The sequence below is a fragment of the Pseudonaja textilis genome, chromosome 4 (assembly GCF_049901715.1).
Source record: "Pseudonaja textilis isolate UNSWEBS1 chromosome 4, rPseTex1.2, whole genome shotgun sequence".
Lineage (NCBI taxonomy): Eukaryota > Metazoa > Chordata > Lepidosauria > Squamata > Elapidae > Pseudonaja > Pseudonaja textilis.
The window spans coordinates 33,725,031-33,745,993 of NC_141993.1; the positions used below are offsets into that span (position 1 = coordinate 33,725,031).

Consider the following 20,963-nt stretch of genomic DNA (forward strand, 5'->3'; position numbering starts at 1 on the left):
GAAGGCTGCATATTCAACTGAACGGATCAATTAATCATTCAAAATAACAGTTCTATGAAATGTGTAATTTGCACATCAAATTGTATTTTCATTCTTCCTTTCACAGGCCTCTGTAAGTGGGTTTTGCACATTTCTGTTTTAGAAATTACAGAAAACGAACTGGGGGAAGAAATATATAATGACGCACAATGTAAAACTAGTGTAGATTTTATCATATTTTTCTCTCTATTTTTGTCTATGTACATTTTTCCTCTGTGTTTCCAGTTTACAGAATGTTACTTATTTGGGTCTTTTCCTCTGCAGGGCTCCCTTCCATTAAAAATGCAAAAATGATTTCATCTATTCTCATTTCACAGACGATTGATGAAAATAAATCAAGAGAAAATAAGGCTGCTTTCCCTATGCAGTCTGTAATCACCCAAGCCGATGTTTATCACATGAACCAATCTGTGGAGAATCATAACTCAGTCAGCATTAATACAGCATTCGTATTTCTTCCAAGAAAATTGGGATTCCAGGCAACTTCAGAGGACAATGTATTTAATAGCAAAGAAGAGAAACCATGGCATAACCAGAATAAAGGTTTTGCTTCCATTACAATCACTGCTAAGCGAGTTGTTCCACCTTCAAACAATAACATTCAGACAAATACTTTTGACCCTTCTTGCTTGGAAGGCCAGAAAAATAACTGGCTAATAACAACGGTTCCCGCTTCAGATGTAACTGGCTTATGTAAACTTTCCAAATCTTTGCATTCTCAAGAAAATGGCCAAAATCGAAGTGTCAGTGAAATAAAGATTTCTGAGTCTTGTCTGCAGAGCTGCAAGGGGCAATCTGACTGGATTTCTAGCCCCGCAAAGAGAGTGATCCCCTCGGATAACACCCATAAGAAGCAAACACCTCTTTCTTTCACCTCAAGTGTTCACCTCAGTATTTCCCAACAGTGTCCAAAATCAATATATTATGTAGACAAGTCTCTTTTGGTACCTATTGATCAACTTCAAACTAATACTCAAAAAATGCACCGGTCAGTTGTGTCTTTTCAGATAAATTGCAGTTCTCAAAATACAACACCAGATGGAGTGGATAGTTTAGCTAATGGGAAGTTAATCACAAAAGTACTTGAGTTCCCAGAGGATCATAAGACATCATTCAAAGCAATTTGGAATGCAGATCTGCAAGATATCTATTTGGATAAAAAACAGAGACTGAAAATTGAATCTTTAGGAACTAAAGATTTCTGGAAAAGTGCCCCTCGATCTGAAACTCTGTCAACTCTGATCAGCCCTCAGGAAGTTGATAATTTAAGACAAATAAAGAACAATGATATACCTTCAAGTGATAATCCCATGACATTATCTGGTTACATTCCTCATTGGACTTACCATGAAGGTAAGTAGGTTAAAGAGATCCTAACATAGCGTATGAGATATCAAAGGCTGTCTAAACATTTATTTATTATGGGCTTTTGGGGGCAGAGGCTATTCTTTTCTACATTTTCTCACAAGGAAATAAACATTACAGGATTATGAAAAGTACAGGGTTTTGTTTTGGTATCTTGTTCATCCTCCTGTTCCAGGCAGAAATAAATATCTCTGACAAGTGGTTCTCCCTTATCGGATAGCCTCCAGGAAAAGGAAGTTCACTGTAGATCAAGGCATTTTAAAAGGTCTTTCCATCTGGAATTTTTTTTCTAATGTGCCTCTTGAATCTCCTTTCTTTTAATTTCAACTTGATTGATTCCCCCTTGGAATGTAGGTTTCTTATTATCCTGGAAGCTCTCTCTTGAACTCTCTCTAGCTTCTCAATGTTCTTTTTAAAATGCAGTGCCCAGAATTGGAAATGCTACTCTACGTGGGGTATAATACATGCAGAGTACAAAGAACCAATTGCTTTTGTTAATGCAGCCCACTGGTTTTATTCGCTTGGATATTATGAACCTGAGAGCCATTCAGGAAATCTTACATTTGTGATTTAATTTATTAATTCATTAGTATTCCAACATAGCCTTTATTTGAGATTTTTTTTTAATCTACAAATACTCGGGTGTCCAACTGTACAGGTAGTCCTTGACTTACAACCACAATTGAGCCCAAAACTTCTGTTAAGTGAAATTTGTTAAGTCCCATTTTATGACCTTTTTTCCGCAGATGTTAAGTGAATCACTGCAGTTGTTAATTATAGGGATTTTAAGTGATTCTAGCTTCCCCATTGACTTTGCTTGTCAGAAATTCACGAATGGTGATCACATGACCTAAGGACACTGCAACCATTATAAAGATGAATCATCCAAGCATCCGAATGTTGTTCACGTGACCATGGGGATGTTGCAATGGTTGTGTGAAAAACAGTCATAAGTTGCTTTTTTCAGTGCTGTTGTAACTTTGAACAGATACCGAACAAACTGTTGTAAATTGGGAACTACCTGTACAAGGGAGTAGGTTCCCAGAATCAAAGCACTAAAATATAAAGTGGTCCTAATGTTAATATGCAAGGTGTATTGATGCAAAAACAAATTATGTAGCCACAGTTGCTAAAGCAGCAACTAGTGAGGAATAGTCATCCAAAAATTTAAAAATAGTGAATGTTCCCATACCTGGAGAAAGATTTGTATAATTGGATGTGGGAATGATTTTGAGAGACAGGAAGAAGAGCTGCATATTAGACAACCATCATGCAAAAGCTATCCCAATCCACAGAAGCGGAGGGAAACATTTTCTGGAGAGTAAGAGTAAAGGAAAGAAGCTTGCAAGATTGATAGTAGCTCTTTGAGATAGTCTAGAAAAGAAGCACACCAATGAATATTAACTCTAGTTCAGAGGTAGGATGCTATAGAACCAGTAGCTCTGAAGAGCAGCAGACACCAAACCAGTTCTGTGTTTGCTGCTGTTTGGCCCACCCGCCTGCCCGGGCTCTTACCTGTCCTTTATTTCCTGTTTTTTCAACCTCAGCTGCTTTGCCCAGTACAGCTAAGGTTGAAAAAGCAGGAAAAAAGTGGCTTTTCAAATGCTGTGCACCTGCACGCAGCACTTTTCAGCTGTCCGGGGGGCATAGCTTAAGGTTTTTTTTACACGTGCACACAAAACGTATTCACTGAACCGTTATAACACTGGTTGAATCCCACCCCTGCTCTAGTTTTATTGTAAGTATACATTAGCAGAATCTTTCAACTCCTCTCCTTTTTTACCTTCACTGTGGAGAAAACAAGAGAGGGTCCCTTTGGAAACACTTCCCATGTTCTACTCTGCTTTTGTAGACTGAGATACCACTTGCACAATGGTTTCTAGTCTGTGGTTTTTGTCTTCCTCCAAGGTCATTCCCACATACCACTACACTTGGGCAGACATCTTGCATTCTCCCTGCCCACTCAGAATTGGCTCTAAAGAGTTGGGGAATTTAACAAATGCATAATTGCAGACAAAACCAAATGAACACTTAATACTGTTTAATAAAATGTGTCACATAACATGAGAGGCCCATATTCAGTGTAGAAATTTGGGTTCAACATGTTGGGTACTCTAGTATGTCACGATCCAGGTTGAAGCACTCTATTATGTATTTACATTTTATATCAATATGCTCCCTTTAGCTGTTTTCCCATCTGAAAGTCAAAATTAGCCAAATTTGCTTGGATTTCCTGCGGCTGTGGAATCTCTATGTACTACTAAAACACTTGTGCCTCTAACCTTTAACTATGCGAAATAGTGCATTTATAGGGCAAAATCAAAGTATCTCAAATGGGCTAATTTACATAATGCATCCAATATCTGTGACTCGGGTCTCCCATGGATTGAAATTTGGCAAATGTAAAGCATTTTATGATACAAAAAATGATCATGAAGCACTTTATGACATAACACAAAATGTCATAAAACATTTCCTGTGATCAGCTCTTGATGTTGGGCTATGCTATATAATTCAACATGGACTGAGTATCTTCCTGAATTTTAAGATCTTTCCAAGTATACTTAGGAGCTCTGCAATTGGTGAAGATATTGAGGAATCTGGTAAGGAAATATCTCTGAAGCAATGACCCAATATTGTTTGTCTATTATGTTTAAAAATGAAAGTCAAAGTATTGCTCTTAGCACAATACTTACTGGGCATTTGGACATGTGTCCATAGGGACTACCCACAATATGCCTATGAAACAAACCAAAAAGGATCAATCTAGTAGACATCTTATTACTTTCAGTTATCTTTGTGTTACTTACAACAGTTCAACCAGCTTTTGAAAAATGAGGCATGAAGTAAAACTATAAAGAATAGTTTGATGGAAAAATAGAAAACATGCAGAGTGTATTTAGGTAGGTAATCCAGTATTGACTTTCACAGGAAGTTAAAAAAAATATGCAAGGAAATCAAAAGGCAAGTCATGTTCTTTCTTTCCTGAGTTAGACAGTTTGAATAGGATGATTGGTCAGCTATATTATTTATAGGTTCCCTACAGTGATCAGTATCAGTTTGTGTACCCTGTAATTCTTTTGTTTGTAGCTGTGTTTGAAAGAACCATATGTTTATTATTTGTTTTAACAATGTTGACACAATGTTGCAACTATAAATCCTTGCTGAGCCCATCATATAACTGCTGAATTTGTATCTCAGTGGTTGTTCCCTTTGGCCCCAAACGTTAAACATTGTTAAAAGAAATCTTGTGACTCAAGAACTATTTCTTACCCGTAAGCATAGTTTTGGAAGTTTTTAAAAGATTTTCCTTTTCTTTTTTTAAATCTTACTTTATTTGGGAGGTTGCCATTAAAAAACGAGCAGTAATGAAACAATAATTAAAGACAGGAGTTTTAATTCTCTAAGAAATGTTTGCTGCTTAAAAAACTAATTCTATAATGGAACGGATTAAAAGATAGTTCTACTAAGCTTTATTCACAATAAAATTTATTAAAATAAGTTGTTATGGTCTTTTAGAGAATTGAACTATATAGTTAATCTGGGGCTGTATTTGTCTCCAAATTTGTAAGTTCTGCAAATTCAAAATAACCAAATTTTTAAAAACATTTCTGCAATGCCAATACCATTTTTCTTTTTCAGACAAAGTAAGGAGACATCCACAGGCATCATATTGCCATCATGCAAACGATGTGAATTATGCAATACACATGAGTCATGCCATGTGTTAAGAAATAGGCATGGCAGGTCTAGGAATGTTTTTATTGTTATAGGGTAGAATAAAGCCTGTCCTAATTTTTATCTGCACCATCAAGGTGGGGTTATCTTGAGTTTCTTTCTCATGCTTTTTTTTCTTTCTCAGGATGGAGTAATCTTTTCTACCAGTCCTTTTTTAAAGGTTCATTCATTCCTTTCTCATTTCCAAAGCCATTCCTTCATATCAATTCTGGTGCCATAGTCAAATTCCGCTGCTGCATGTGAAGATAGATCCCAAAATTCATTGAAAAGTCAACCCTCTCCTGTTTTTGTATGGCAACTACCACTGGGCAGTCCAATGTGCAGGAAACAAAGAATCTTTTGCATCTTGGAGTTTTTTGTATGTCAATATTGGCAGCAGTTCAGGAAACAGAGATGTAGAGGGCAAGGGGAACAGCACTGAAGGAATGCTTTTCTCATTCTCAGTGCTGAATAATCTTTTTTGGTTCTTCCTTAACAATTTGCTGATTTCTTTCCCTTTCCTAAAGCCAGATTTACATTCCTTCAATCTTGCAACTGATGCGAATTACATAATTACTCTAATTTGCACAATTATGCTAGGGGCATGTACTTATGTTTATCAAATTTAGAAACCATATAAATATAATAGAAATCAGATTAAAACAAGAATAAAACATTTAAAGTTCAGGACTAAAAGACAGAGTTCCTTCAAGGTGCTAACCAGTCCCATGGCTCTGTGTACCTGTGTGGGCCCCAAGTGAGTCAGCACAGCCAGGTCTTCAGATATTTCCAGAAGGCCAAGCAAGTGTGGGGGCCATCTTGTCTCTGTGGGAGAATGTTCCAGAAGGTAGGGGCAACCACAGAGAAGGCCCACACCCATGGCTGCCTTTAACTGCCAAAAGCTTCTAGTTCTACTTCTCACTCACCTAGTTTGTCATCTTAGTGATTTCAGCTGGTGGAGTAGCTATTGCTTTACTAGATGGATACAAATTTATGCAAGTGATATGGCAGCTCCAAAAAAGATGGTACCAGGCACTTTTTCTAGGGTAGTGGTTCGGAAACTTTGGACAATTATCCCCAAAGGCATATCCTGGGAGTAATAGGGCAATTTATAATTGCTTGTTGTTAGTCGAGGATCCAGTTAGGACTGCCATTGCTGAAGTGCTTATATAAAACAATAGACAGGGTAATAACATTATTTAAGACTGGGAAAAGAGTAATTGGTCAGAGAATCACTGGTGTAGGGAATTGGCCATTCCATTATAAGTTTAACCTTGAATGCTAAGGAAGATATGTTACATCATATGACATCTTAATATATTTTAAAACTAGAGCAAAAATAATCCTACCTTGTAAATTAAATATACAATCTGGTTAGGACCAATTTGTTCTTTTATGCCCTTATTAGTAAATATGGTCCCTTAAACGCCTTACAACATATTCTAGAGCTGTCCTAAATGGTATTTCCTGATAATATAGAAAATGACTATATCATAAATGTCTGCTACAGCAAAGTCCTGTTCTTCCTATAAGAAATATTTTTTAGTCAGAAGGATTAAATTGATATGGGCCTTGGGGAGTGATAAAAAGATGGAACACTCCTGAGCATAGTCACTTAAGGGTGTCTAGATAGAAGTGGCCTCGTGGCAAGGGGAGTGTGTGTGTGCGCTCGCCCTGAGGCTGCTTCTACCGGCCGATTGAAGCTCCCTTGAAGGCAGAGTCCCCAGCTGCTTCGGGGCGAGGTGTGGCACACACACACTCCCCTCGCTGCGAAGCCGCTTCTACCGGTTGATTGAAGTAGCTGGTGACTGCATTTGGGGAGCTTCCATCGCCTGAAAGAGACTGCCCTAAAGGTGAGGGGACACGGGTAACCATGCCACGCCCTGAAGTGGCTGGGGACTCTGCCTTCAGGGAGCTTCTATCGGCTATCAGGGTATTCTAGCCTAGGCTACCTGCAGGGCACTCCTAAAGGCAAGTTTTCTCCCCATCCCCCCCACCCTTCCCCCGCCCATTTCTCTTCACCTCGTGTAAACGATGTGAGAAATGGCGGGGGAAAAGCATGGTTTGAATAGGCCTAAATTTTGGGGGCGGGGCTTAATTTCACCTCATGCCTAGAAAACATGCTGGGCCTTCCTATTGGTGGAGGCCGTACTGTTGGAGAAACACGGTACTTCATCTAGAATCAGACAGCTTTTCTTCTTTAAATGTTTCTTCATAGCATGATATCTCTTTTCTCCCCCTCTGCATCTTTAACACTGGCATTGTCTTGCCCCCAACTGCAATTTAGGTGGCTTTATTTTGCCATTTTCCAAACTGCAACATACTTGATAGCTGCAAAACATTTAAGAGAGCAAACAGAGTCATTATAAGATATCATTATGTTGGCAGCTCTTTCTATTGCCACAGCAACAACTGGATTTCACTAAATATTGTTGCAGCACTTTTGTTGCTGATTCAGAAGATCCCAGTTTGTTAGCAACTAAATATCTAAAACTTCAGCATCCCTCAGGGCTTGGCTGTTTCTGTAATAATAACAGTAATCAAGATTCCCTAGATATTGCACCAACTGGTAACTCAAAAGCAATTAGATTTCTAGAAACTGAGTCAATTGTTGATCAGGACACTGAAAGGATGTTAAAAAAATAAACACCCAGAAATGAGTAATTCTTGATTTTATTTCCTCAAATTAAAAAGTTCATTTTTTTATAACAGAAGTTTAGGAATATTTTTAATGCTTCGGTTGAGTAATACTAGATCCAAACTTCTTAGAAAGTGTTGAAGAATTATCAGATACTGAAATAAAATTGCTTTAGTCTTAGAAAATCTTTCAAGAAAACCTGCAATAGATAACTGGACAGCAGGCAACTGTGGGGAATCATGAGTATCCCCAACATTGCTCATTATTGGTTGTGATGAGAAAAAGGAATATTAAGGGTCACAGTTCTACAACATCCAGAAGCCCATGGTACCTTGTATCTGTCTGGTTAAGAAAAATAGTCGAAAACAATTTGGTTGCCTCTGAAACTATTAAAGGCCAATCAATTTGGAGTCTCAGTTTCATCTTCAAAATGGGTGTCAAACTCACCAGGTCACATGGATGTCACATCACGTATTGCAATGTTTTTTGCTTTCACGGAGCTGGGGTGGGCGTGGCCTGAGCATGATGCATCCTGCCCATAGACCACCAGTTTGACACCCTTGATCTTCAACAACATTTTATTTTATTTTATTTTTATCACACAAGCAATTTAACAGTAAAATACATTCTGGCTATTGCTACTGTGACTAACAGACATGCAAAGGGAAATACAACCTTAAAATCCAATTTTATTGGATCAGATTCTAGTAATTCAGTCAAAGCCAAGTCAGCTGCAAATACACTATGCTAACCATGCATTCTAAAATAAATGCATACTGAACAAGCAAGCAAGTAGAAGATAAACATTAACCATTTAATGGCTGGCTACTTTACAAATATGTCTTTTTAGGCCCTATATTTTGAGATGCTGCAGCATTATTAGACCCTCTTTGTAGCCACATATTATTTTGCTCCTGCCTGAAGAGTCTTCTTCTCATCTGCTGCTTTTTGCTTCTGCTGCATAATTTCAGAATCTCTCTGTTTCCTTTGAAGCTGATAAAGCGTCCTCCTTTCTTTTCCCCTTGTTCTGTTCTTGGATTTTCTTCATACTCTTCTGGCGGGAAAGTTCACGCTGGTTCCCATGGGCCATGGCAAAACAATAACCCCAGCGATAACAACCGTTACGCTCGCAAGCTCCAACCCCCCACCAACCGTTCCAACTACAAACCTTCTCCTTCTTCAACAACATTTTCATTTTATTTAGGGTGACTATAAATGGACTGCAAAATTTCAGATGACCACTAATGGCAGCAAAGATGTGGAGAGAACATTTTGCAGCCCAGATACAGCAAGATGTAGTATAGTGTATCGTATATATGGTACGTCTCTAAGAGCTTTTCTGCCCTGCTCTCTCACCCTCCCCAGACCACTTTTAAAGGGTAGGAATAAATGATAACACTTTATACTCAGTTCCTTCCCCCTTTGTAAATGCCCCTCTGACATTTGAGCACATTTTCTTGCTGCAATTTTGAAGTACGCTTTCCCCTCTTATGTTGCCTCAAGCAGTCTTGTCTGTTTTGACAAGTGCACTTTACTTTGCTCCAGGCTATCCTTAACACTTCATTGGCTGCTTGGCAAAGGCAGAAATGGCCCTTCAACTTGAGCCATGGTGACCAAAGTCTTTAATGTCTTCCAGAACTACATTTACAAGGGATGTTATGGTAGCTGAATGGTTATATTTGCCTTGTAAAGAGATGGTTGTTTGTTTGAATTTTAATGATATAGTCATGGGTCCCTAATTTTGGACAATTCTGTAAGTTAGTTCATTTGAGGTACCTTGTTTCAAAATGTTTTGCTCTATTGTGCACGATTTCATCCAATTAAATTACAGAATCAGAATTTATAGTATGTAGATCAATTTTCTTTACCGAATCAGAGTTTTAATAGTATGTAGATAGATTTTCTTTGCCATTGATGAAAATATCACAAATATTTGGAAAGAATATTATTTCCTTTCTCTCGGTTTTTAAACCAACTGTGGCCCTAGTTTCAGGTAAACAAAGATATGTAACAAACATGGTTATATAGTAAGAATACTAATTATTTTAAATCCTGTGTCTTAGTTGTATGTTCCTGGATTCCAACCTTAAAGTCTCCCACCAAAGATTTCTTCAATACTTTATTATGGTTTTGAAATTAGAATTCAGGCACACATAAGATACAACCTTAAGTCAAATTGCATGTGATATGCTAGTACTGTAATAAATAAATGGGCCCTGCTGGAAATATCATAAAACAACAGGTCCTAGATCCTGGAGAGCAGAAATTTGGCCCCAAGTCACCTTTGGGATTCTGTCAGCCAAATACACACACACACACACACACACACACACACACACACACACCATCAGGATGACCAGAGATTTTATCTTCTGTAGTAACCTTAGCTAGATATCAATACAACAACCTACATTGTAAGCATATACTTTCTCTGGCATTTCAACCTCCCTAGATTTGCACAGCAAAGTCTCTTGGTGCCTGAAGGACTGTAAAATCTGCCTTCTAAAACAGCTGAAGGAAAAGCATTAAAACAGGTTCTGGGGAAGGCCCAGGGATAGCGATTTCAGACAATCCCCGGATTGTTTTAGACTCGCTGTAATAGCCTGACTGAATTCATGTTCTATCCAGTGTTTCCAATCTGCTTAATCACCTTCTTAACCTTGTCACAACTGGATCTTAAAAAGGAAGACTGTGTTCTTGCATAAGTAGGAACAGTGGGAATGGGATCTGATTGCAGCCCACCAGAGCAGAGCAACTGTTTTTGCAGAAAATAACTAAATTGCAGCAGGAATATGTTTACATTCCCAGCAGATTATTACAATTACTGGTGTACTCTTTTGGGCTAGAAAGGAAGCATATTTCAATTGAGAGGGTTTTTTCTTTTCTTTCGAGGATTGAAATATTTCTTGAAATTTAAAGCACCTAATTTTTTAAAAATGATTATCCATATTTCAACCATGAGTTTTGATGCTATTAGGAAACATCACACATTTGATAGTCTGCTGCTTTTTCTTGTAGTGTCATACCAGAACCTTTATTAACCCTTGATGAATGAGATATAATTTCAACCATGTCTAGAGCACGGGGGTCAAATTTGTGGTGTCATGTTGGTATCACGTGATGTTTCTTAATGTTTTTTCCTTTTGCAAAGCTGGGGTGGGTGTGGCTTGTGCGTGACGCATCCTGCCAATAGGCTGCCAGTTTGATACCCCTGGTCTAGAGCAACATTAGGAGGTGCTTTTTTTTCTGAGATGTAATCCCGCAATTTTTCATAAAGTTACAGAGAAGAGTCCTCTTTGTGAAGAATATCATTCAGTGGAAAGCATATTTCAAAAAGCCTCCATTGATAAAATACTTGGATGTTAAGAATAATTAGAGTTCATATATAGGATGTCATCCTTACACTATCATACTATAGAAGCCTAGCACCAGGCAAGATATTTTGCTCCAAAGCAACTACTTCTCTTCATGTGAGTTGTCATAAAAAACATCAAGGACTTTCTGGTAATCTAATTTAATGAATTGTATGATCTAGGTAATTTCTTCATATGCTAAAATTTGCATGAGTCAAGATTATTTGGAGGTGATGGTTCCTACAGGAGCATGTCAATTTGCTTCAAGTCTTGGGGAAAAAGATTTGCTGATTTTTTCTATCAAATTAGTATTTGTCCATACTTTGAACTGATAAAGAATGCTTTGGAACCAGTATGGGTTCCACTAGAAGCCATATTCATTATTTCTGTTTGCTCAGATACTTGACTATTACAATATTATATTGGAATGCTTGTCATCAACTTAATGCCTAGAGTCAGCCGTCATCTAATAAGCAGCGGCTGGGCAAGATTTACACAGTCTTTGATAAGGTATCTTTATATTACTAGTACAAAGAAGAATTTTCAACTTTTATTTATAATGGTGATTAACAATAATGTTAAGGCAGAATTTCTTCAAATGATCTGAAGGATTTCTTGGACTTGCTGTTTGTGAAATAAGATACCAGTTGACTCCCTATTTCTTAGTTGTTTACTTTTCTTCAGTTATTTCTCAGCCATCATATGATGCCTCACAGGTTGGCTATCCTCTACCGTATGCATAATAGACTCCAAAGAGAATGTAGTATCTGTCTTGTTATTTGCTAATGAACTAGAAGAAATTCCAGAATGAGCAGAAAGTCTAGTAGAAAATGCAATACCTTGTCTGCCCTTGACTTATTGGCTACACAATTGGATACACAATTTTCTACTGTTTACAGCAGTAGATTTCAAAGCAGAATGAAGACTGGATTGATATTGTCTTCCAAGTTATTCACTAGCATACTATAGAGGGAGATTCCAGAGGTCCATAGAATCTATTAGAAAATGCAGTGCCTTTGTTATATTGGTAGTCACTTTTGAATTGAGTTTGCACACAGAAAAATACAAAAATCAGCAATTTGTTTCTCTTCACAAGGATTAATCTGTTGTCTCAAAATGGACAACACCTTAAAAAAAATGATGTGCACTTCCTAATTTAAAAGAGCTATAGTTATACATCAGATGGAAATAGGATAGGATCAGAAACAAAAACATACTGTGTTTTAGATCCTGAAAGTCGAGAGCTCAGATTAAGGTCAGCCTCCAGATTTGCAAATAACAGCAAACTTCTAAGCATGAAAACAGTAAAAATTAAAAGTTGAAAAAAACGTAAGTTTTAATATTTTTCTTTGAATATTTGACAACAGAGCTATCTAAAATGTATTTGTGATGGCATTTTAGAAATTCCTCAATTTTAAAAATTCTTTTAAATGTTATGCTGCTATCTGAGAAAGGTAATTTTGAAGCGTGAATGAAGCTATGCTTATATGAACTTTACATAATTTAGAAAATAACTATGAAATAACATAATTTAGAATAGTTTCAGATTGCATTTAGGGCTAATACACATTCCTGCCTCATTATTTTAATTTTTTTCAGTCCCATTGGAAAACGTGTTGTGTGTTTATTAACTTATGATCGATATTGTGGGGAACTCTTTTTATGTAATCCTTATCTGTTATCAGTTTACTCATAGTTTATCCTGGGTGAAGTTCTGTTATAGAATAGTTTTCACAGGTTTTGAGTGGCATTATTGCAGTATGATAGTGTATTTTATGCTGTATATAGCAGAAGACGGTGACTAAATTGAATTATATCCAAATGATGAATGATGTTCAAATAATTTCTATGTTCATTCTTGTCTTATTTTATAAATGTGATTTTATTGGTGATACATCTATCAGTAGTAGAAAGAAATATGTTTTCTACCACTTATGAGCGTGTCACCTTTGCTCTGTATTCAGGATTAGAATAATACAAAAATGGCATTTTTCAGTTATTAAAATATATTTATATTTAAATGACTTAAGCCAGTTTAAAATTGAATATACATTATAAATATATAAAAATTTGCCTACCTTTTAAAATATCTCAAGACTATAACAGTAATACTGTAAAGAGCCTTGACTTGAATAATATTATTTTTGCCAAATGTTTACAGGACTTTGGTCTTTCATTATTAAGGTGCATTTTGTGTACGACATCACAAACTCTTTCAGCCCCATTCTCAATAATACTATATTGACATCATTGTCCTTTAGGTCATAATCTTGCTCCAATGGGTATTACTCAGTTTTTTTAAATGTATCAGTGTCTTTCATTAACCTACCTTCAGTTAGCAGTGTGGTGTTTGCCAGTTGTGTGATTATATTTATCAGATGTCTTGTAAATATTGGGTAAGCTGTATAAAGCGTTCCATCCCAAAATTGTGTTAATGATATTTTTAGAATTATTTTGTTTAAATCATGTTAGGTAATTTGAGACATTATATTTTATTTATATTAAATACTATCTCAGCAATAGAATCATAAGTCAGAATATTTTTTTTATGTTTCTTTTAATCAACTAGCAAAGATTTCTTCCTAATGTAATTGCTAGGTATAGCTAAAGTTTTGAAATCTTGGAGCCTTTAAAACAATGTTTATTTAGTTCTGCTGAAACACAATAATATTGAAGACTTAATAATAGGGAATTTAATTTGGCATGTTTTGCAAAAATGATGTGAATATTGCATTTGTAGCTTTATCTCTTTTGAGGTTAACTCTTGTCTTATAAGGATGGGCTAGATTGGAGATTAAGGCCCTGTTTTATTACAGACATGTTTCAGTACTATAATTAAAACAATCCTATGAAACAGTTTCCCTTTCAGAAATTATTTTGAATATTACAAATGGAATAGAAATATAATTATTATTTAAGCCATATTTGGTATCTCAGCTTACACTGTCACCAAACTAATTGTCTGAATCTATGATAACATTAAGGTTGTTTTTAAGTTCAAGCAAATTTGGGGCAGATAATTGTAGCTTTCATGGAAAGCTCTGCTTGTGTGATATAAATATATATTTCCTCTGCTCTTGGTGCTATTTTTTCTAGTTCAAACTTTTAATAGTGGAAGAACAGAATTATCAAAACTATCTATCTAGACATGGGCAATTAGAGAAAATAATAACCATGGGATTTGCTCATTCACAAAATTACTGCAATATTAAGTGTGACCAGTAACAAAACAAGTGATGAAACACAAATTATCAGAAGTCCTGTTTGATAATCTGTTCCATATCATTCTCCCTAGACTCCAGGTAAACCTGTTGTTTTCCAGCAACATATATCCTACAATGATTTTAAAGTTTATGTGTTAGCATATGATACGCCACAAAATAATACAATTCTGTAGACAACACTTTCCTTTGCAGTATTCAAATTCTCTTTTGCTTAATATTGAAATAATCATTAAAAATGCTGAAAATGTAAAGAGGCTCGGGGCTTAGTAGACACCAAGTGAGTTGCCCCTAGACAGGCTAATGTCCATGAGTGCCATGTAGATATCTCAGAATTAACATAATTCAGCAGGCAAGGAAAACAGAAATATTGTCCTTTAAAGAATGCAAACCAACCTGCTTTTAATTAAGGTTGGCAGATACCGGCAATGATGAAAAAGTTGGCAGGCATAAAAAGTATAAAAGGATGCAAGTAGAATTCAAAGAAAAGGAAATATTGTTTACTGTGAAATTTATTTATTTATTTACCACAACTATTTATATACTGCACTTCGCACATTCTCTAAGAAATATAAACATTTTTCAATGAGCACTTTAGCGAAACCAAGTAAGTTCTGGGATTCCCCATCTATGGTCACCATGATAACATTAGTGGATCTTCAATTAATTCAAAAGATGGAATTGAAGAGAATACAGATATTTGATCCATGATTTTGGCATGTTGGATTCAGTGTTCCAGATATCAGAGTTGATCTTAAATAATCCATCCTTGGCTTCAAACTTTTTTTGCACTTTCCTTTCTGCCTCAACATTTGCCTTTATGTTTCTTCTGCTATTGGTAATGTCAATATCTAAAAGGCAACTCTCTGTGTATAAACATATACTGTATATTTTAAATCTTAAAGGGATAGCTGCACAAAGCCAAGTAGAACTCAGAAACTAATAATGGAGACAATCCCCAGTTATTTCTAGTACTGTACAGTTTTGGTCTCAAACTATTAAGATTTTTGCCATAGTAGCTCAAAAGTTGTCATCTCCTTTGGGGGAATTGATCCTTAGTAACTAAGGGAGACATTAGAGTAATTTGCCCTTATGTATGTGACAGAAGTGGGGTTTGGGAATGGCTGCAGGATTGAATTTGCTTGAGTTTACAGACCGCAAATCCACAACTCCAGACTTCATCCATTTCAGCTAATCAAGTCACATAAAAAACACACACAGGCAACAAAGGCTGGGCTTTTGATTTTTTTACTAGAGATCTGCAAATGTTTTTACAACCAGGGGTGGTTCTAAATGTCCAACCTTGGCAACTTTAAGACTTGTGGACTCTAGCTTCCAGAATCACCCAAATTTCCCCTAGTTGGCTGGGGAGTTTTGGGACTTGAGGTTCTTGAGTCAAATTTGCCAAGGTAGGACAACTCTGTTTAGGAATAAATATTACCTATTAGCTGAAATTGTCTGATAGATTTGTTATGAGGACAGAGGATGAAAAGATTTTGGTTCCTGAATGTCTTCATAATCATCCATGAAAAGTGAATCAAGTGTGTCAAAACAAAGCAAACCTCAGAAATACTTTAGAAGGAACAGTAGTAAAAGGTAAATATAAATGCAATTTTTGAGATTTTTCAAATCAATGACTTGGCTGTATATATGCAGAGTAATATATTTGTGCAGCCATACATGTGCAAACTTCCTCTATTTGGGAATGAGTTGCACCATGAGATATGACTGACTGAGCAGGCTTTTCTGCACAGGTATTTAACAAATGTCAAATAAAGGGCACACAGAGAGTTCAATCCCTTCAAAGAGATTCAACTACTTTTTCTACAAATTACTTCTAAAATGCACTGATTTATAGAAGCAGGATGAATAGATCGGCCTTCAGTGTAATAGAACTAAATGAAATAATACATGCTATTATTACTGCCCATCTAATCTCCCCCTTTGAAATCTAGGGTGCAAATAGAAATACGTAATTGCAGCTAACTTGTTTTTAATTAAGATTTGCCATAAATAAGAAGCTTATTAATATTAGCAACATCCATATTGTTGCTGAATACTGTAGCATCTGGTTAACCGCTTCATTGTCTCTAGTTAGTTGCTACTCAAAGATATCCGGCATATAGTGCAACCCATTGAATGGAAAGGGTGACAGAAATGCAAAGAAAATTTTGGTGTTTATCAAGGGACAGAATCTGTATATACATAGGTAATTTGAAATAAGATGTTGTAGAGACACCTTGAAACTTAAAAGGATGGAAGTTGCAAAAAAAAAAGTATCTTGGAGATTACAATTTAAAAACAAGAATATCCCAAAACAAAATATATAGCCTGACATACTGAGGTTTAAGATTTGAACAAGTTATTAAGATACTTTACTCTGCTTGTCCTCTTTGCACTAAAGTTAAATGAAGTCACCTAGTCATGTGACTTGCTGTCTATATTTGGTCTGTGGGAGGGCGTTTTCATTTTTCCCCATTATGCCAGACTCAGAGGTGCTTTTTCAAAGGGCATCTGGAATTTGTTTTTCCTTGGAAACATTTCACTTCTCATCCAAGCTTCTTCTTAGATAAGAAGAGAAATGTCTCCAAGGGAAAACAAAGCCCAGCTGCTTTTCGAAGAGCACCTTTGGGACAACCATGACCTGTATGACTGAGAATCTCCATAGTCATTTTTTTTCCATTAGTTTTTGTTTGGTTCTACTTCTCCAAATGTTGCTCTCTAATGTTTCAGCCTTCTGTTACTAATGTGGCTAACACAGCAGGAAGATCCTTTTATTGTGGTCTGCCATCAATGCAATCCATAATATAAGGTTGAATTGTTTTGTTTCATGCTAATGTTTTCTTATACATGGATATCAGTTTTAGTAAACATGTTTTGAGAAACTGATTTGTTTTTTCCTGTCTGATAAAATAAAAGCAGTACACTTTCTTGTTCTCTATAAGCATCTTAGCCACAAAATTAGCCATATTAAATCTAAAAAAACTCCAACCTTTTACTCCAAACTAAGACATCCAGGGAGAATCAATATATAATATCCGCATATTTTCCTCCATATCTAAATACCTTTATTTGGCGCAAGATTTATACAAGTATTTTAAGTTGTATATAACTGTTCACTTGAATGGATAGCGTGATGACAGTTGTAAGCATCGTGATTAAAACATTTCTGATACAGAATTATTGTTTCAGTTCTAAAATCTAATGTATATTTTAAAAATTTCTGACTTAATTCACAATTGTTTAGAATATTCATTCCAGGTTGAATTAATTTAGATAAGATTATAAAAGTTGAGAGTTTTATTTTTTCCAGATGTTTCAGCATATCTAATCAACCTGCATTTGTAAACAAAATATTACTTTAGGATCAGCACTAGTACTGTCATGCTGGTTATGATGTTTAACTTCCTTGCCGTTTTGGCTTCATTGAGTGTGGGGGTGATTTAGAACAAAACGAAGCAATGCAGTAATATTGACCTCCTATAGTTTTCTTTTGGACAGTTGTGTACATTGGAAAGGGGCTATCTCTGACTTATAGCTCTATACTTCAAGTAAAGAGCTTATGGAGATTGGGAATTGAGTTCTCTCAATATGCAAGATAAGGTAATATATAAAGGGAGTATGTGTTGCTACTGCCATAGTACAGACTCTCCTCTTTATGCACACTTTTATATGTGTTCATATCGAAAATTGAGAATGGGGATTTAGACTCATTAGTGATTGGCTCAGTGTATGCTTTGTCCTTAACCAAGTATTTTCCTTCAAAAAATTTAACAGAAACCTATCCAGACTACCCACCAGCTGCATGATACTGTTTGCTTTATAAAAGAGATTGCTTTTCCACAGCATGAACAAAAAGCCATCTATGGAAAGGCAACAAAGATGGTTCAAGGTATGGCTAGTTTATATTGGTCAAAAGTGGAAATAACATCTCAATGAAAAGTTAAACAGAAGGAATGTTAAGTTTAAGTTGGAAAAACTGCAACTCACTCTATCAACACATAAAGATTGTGCTTTATACAGTGTAGAGAGTCTGTGTGAATATTACTAATGGAAGTATCTTGTATTCTTTCTTTCTTAGCTATTTGTTCTTTTGTTTTCCCCACTGCATTAGATTTTCATGCCTTTTTTCATTAGCTTTTAAGTTTTTTTTTCAACTAGGATAGTAGCTAAACTCTATTTCCATCCAATTGCCATTCTAGCTGTTCTCTGTGGGTTGCATATACTTTCAGTTTGTTGTTTGGAAAGCTAGAAATACTATTCTAGATATCCTTAATGAGAGATACATGCCTAAATCTCCAAACAATACTCTGAAAATGTTCCCAGAATATGAAAAGTGCCTTGCATTATCTCATCTTTTTAAGTGCTTTCTCTTGTTTTGTCCCTTGTCCAGTACTTAGTATAAGAAATACTCCATAAGAAATAATTGACAGCTGTTTGTATTTTATTTTGGCCTGATCTAAGATTCCTTGTAGAAAAACATGAGGCAACCTTTGGAAAGATTTATTGTGCAATGCTAAAAGAAAATGGTTACCAAATGCAGTTCCAGAAATTATTTAATACTTTCATATATTTGCCAACTAAATGGCACCTAATGCCAAGGGTCTGGTTTTAGATTTTGTTTCCAACACATGCTTAAAATTGCTACAGCTGTGTCCAAGTCCATATTACAATTGATTTTTTTAAAGGTGATTCATCAGTCTTCCATTATTGATTAGTGTCTAAACAATCAAAATTTATAAACACTGCTTTGCTGCTAGCCATGAATGCAAGTTCTATATTTTTTGAACCAGTGATTATCCCTTGTAAATCTGGGAGGTTGCATTCCTGTGGTTTAATAATTTGCTAGGGAGGGTGAGACATAAGTCAAATGTCTGCTAGCAATCCTATCTATGTACAGGTGATCCTTGACATACAACCACTTGTACAGCGACTATTCAAAGTTACCACTACTGAAAAAAGTAACTCAGGGGTGGGATTCTACCAGTTCACACCTGTTTGGTACAACCGGTTGTTAACATTCTAAGCAGTTTGAAGAACCGGTTGTTAGAAGAAATTACTGGCCTAATCCTATAAGGAAGGCAGGAAGGAAACATTCTGGTATTGCTTACAGAAACTGCCTTTCCATTAACGCTTATTACATTCTTGGCAGGACTAGACTTGCTGTCTCAGGAATGTCCCTGGAGTTTTTTTCTCCCTCCTTTGTTGGTACTTTTCTTGTGTGGAGTGACCATTCAAAGTTACAGTTGCACTGAAAAAAGTGACTTATGACCATTTTTCACACTTACAACTGTTGCCACATCCCCACAGTTATGAGAGGCCAGGCAAGGAGATACGTGCCTCGATGTGAGTGATATTGAGTTGGCCACACCCAGCCAATAACATGACCACCAAGCCATGCCCACCAACTAAGCCATGCCCACAGAACCGGTTGTTAAAAAAATTTGAATCCCATCCCTGAAGTAACTTAAAAGTAGTCCTCACATGTACAACTGTTTCAGCATCCCCATGGTCACATGATCAAAATTCATGTGCTTGGCAACCAGCATATGTTTATAATGGTTGCATCATTCCAGAATTATATGATTGCCATTTGCAACCTTCCCATCTGACTTGAAAAGCTCCAGAGATGAAGCACCCACAACTTCTGAAGCCAAGCTGATCCATTGCTTAATTTTCCTCTCTGTTAGAAAATTTCTCCTTAATTCCAGGTTGCTTCCCTCCTTGTTTCATTTCCATCCATTGTTTTTGTCCTGCCCTCTGGTGCTTTGGAAAATAAATTGCCCCCTCCTCTTTTTGGCAGCCTCTCAAATACTGGAATACTGCTATCGTGTCCTCCTAACCCTTCTTTTCTCTAGACTAGCCAAACCAAAATCCTGCAGCTGTTCTTTATATGTTTTAGTCTCCAGGTCATTAATTATCTTCATTGTTCTTCTTTGTACTTTTTCCAAAGTCTCAACATCTTTTTTGTAATGTGGCGACCAAAACTGGATGTAGTATTCCAGGTGTGATTTTATTAAGGCTTTATAAAGCAGTACTAATACTGTACTTCACATGATTTTGATTCTATGCCTCTGTTTATACAACTAAGGATTGTATTAGCTTTTGGGGCTACTGCCGCACACTGCTGACTCATGTTTAACTGATCGTGCACTAGGACTCCAAGGTCCCTCTCACAGTTTCTGTATTTGAGCCAGGTTTTGCCTAATCTGTACTTGTACCTTTGGTTTTACCTGCTCATGAATAAAACCTTGCTTTTCTCCCACATTAAATTTCATTTTGTTGGATAGGGCCTATTATTCACGTCTGTCAAGATCTTTTTGGATCCTTCGTTTGTCTTCTGGGGTATTGGCTATTCCTGCCAGCTTAGTGTCGTCTGCAAATTTGATGAATTCTCCTTCTATTCCTTCTAAGTTATTTATGAAGATATTGAGGAGTAATGGGCCTAAGAGGGAACCTTGTAGTACCCCACTGCTTACATCCATCCATGTAGATGTAGGACTGTTAAGGACTACTTATTGAGTACAGTTTGTCAGCAAGTTACAAATTCATCTGGCAGTGATCCTGGCTATCCCACATTTTTCTAGTTTACCAAGAAGCAGGTTGAGGTCTACTTTGTCAAATGCCTTG

At 36.3% G+C, this 20,963-nt stretch overlaps 1 protein-coding gene and 1 pseudogene across 1 annotated transcript in view; one reads left to right on the forward strand and one right to left on the reverse strand.

Moving 5' to 3' along the window:
• Positions 1-306: 306 nt before the first annotated feature.
• C4H10orf90 (chromosome 4 C10orf90 homolog) overlaps positions 307-20,963 on the forward strand; it is a 58,945-nt gene continuing 38,288 nt past the window's right edge. The window contains exon 1 of the mRNA XM_026704982.2: positions 307-1,392. Coding sequence (XP_026560767.2) covers positions 330-1,392 — 1,063 coding nt within the window. The 5' untranslated portion in view covers positions 307-329. The remainder of the gene's footprint in view (positions 1,393-20,963) is intronic.
• On the reverse strand, positions 8,433-8,917 carry LOC113439214 (small EDRK-rich factor 1 pseudogene; annotated as a pseudogene).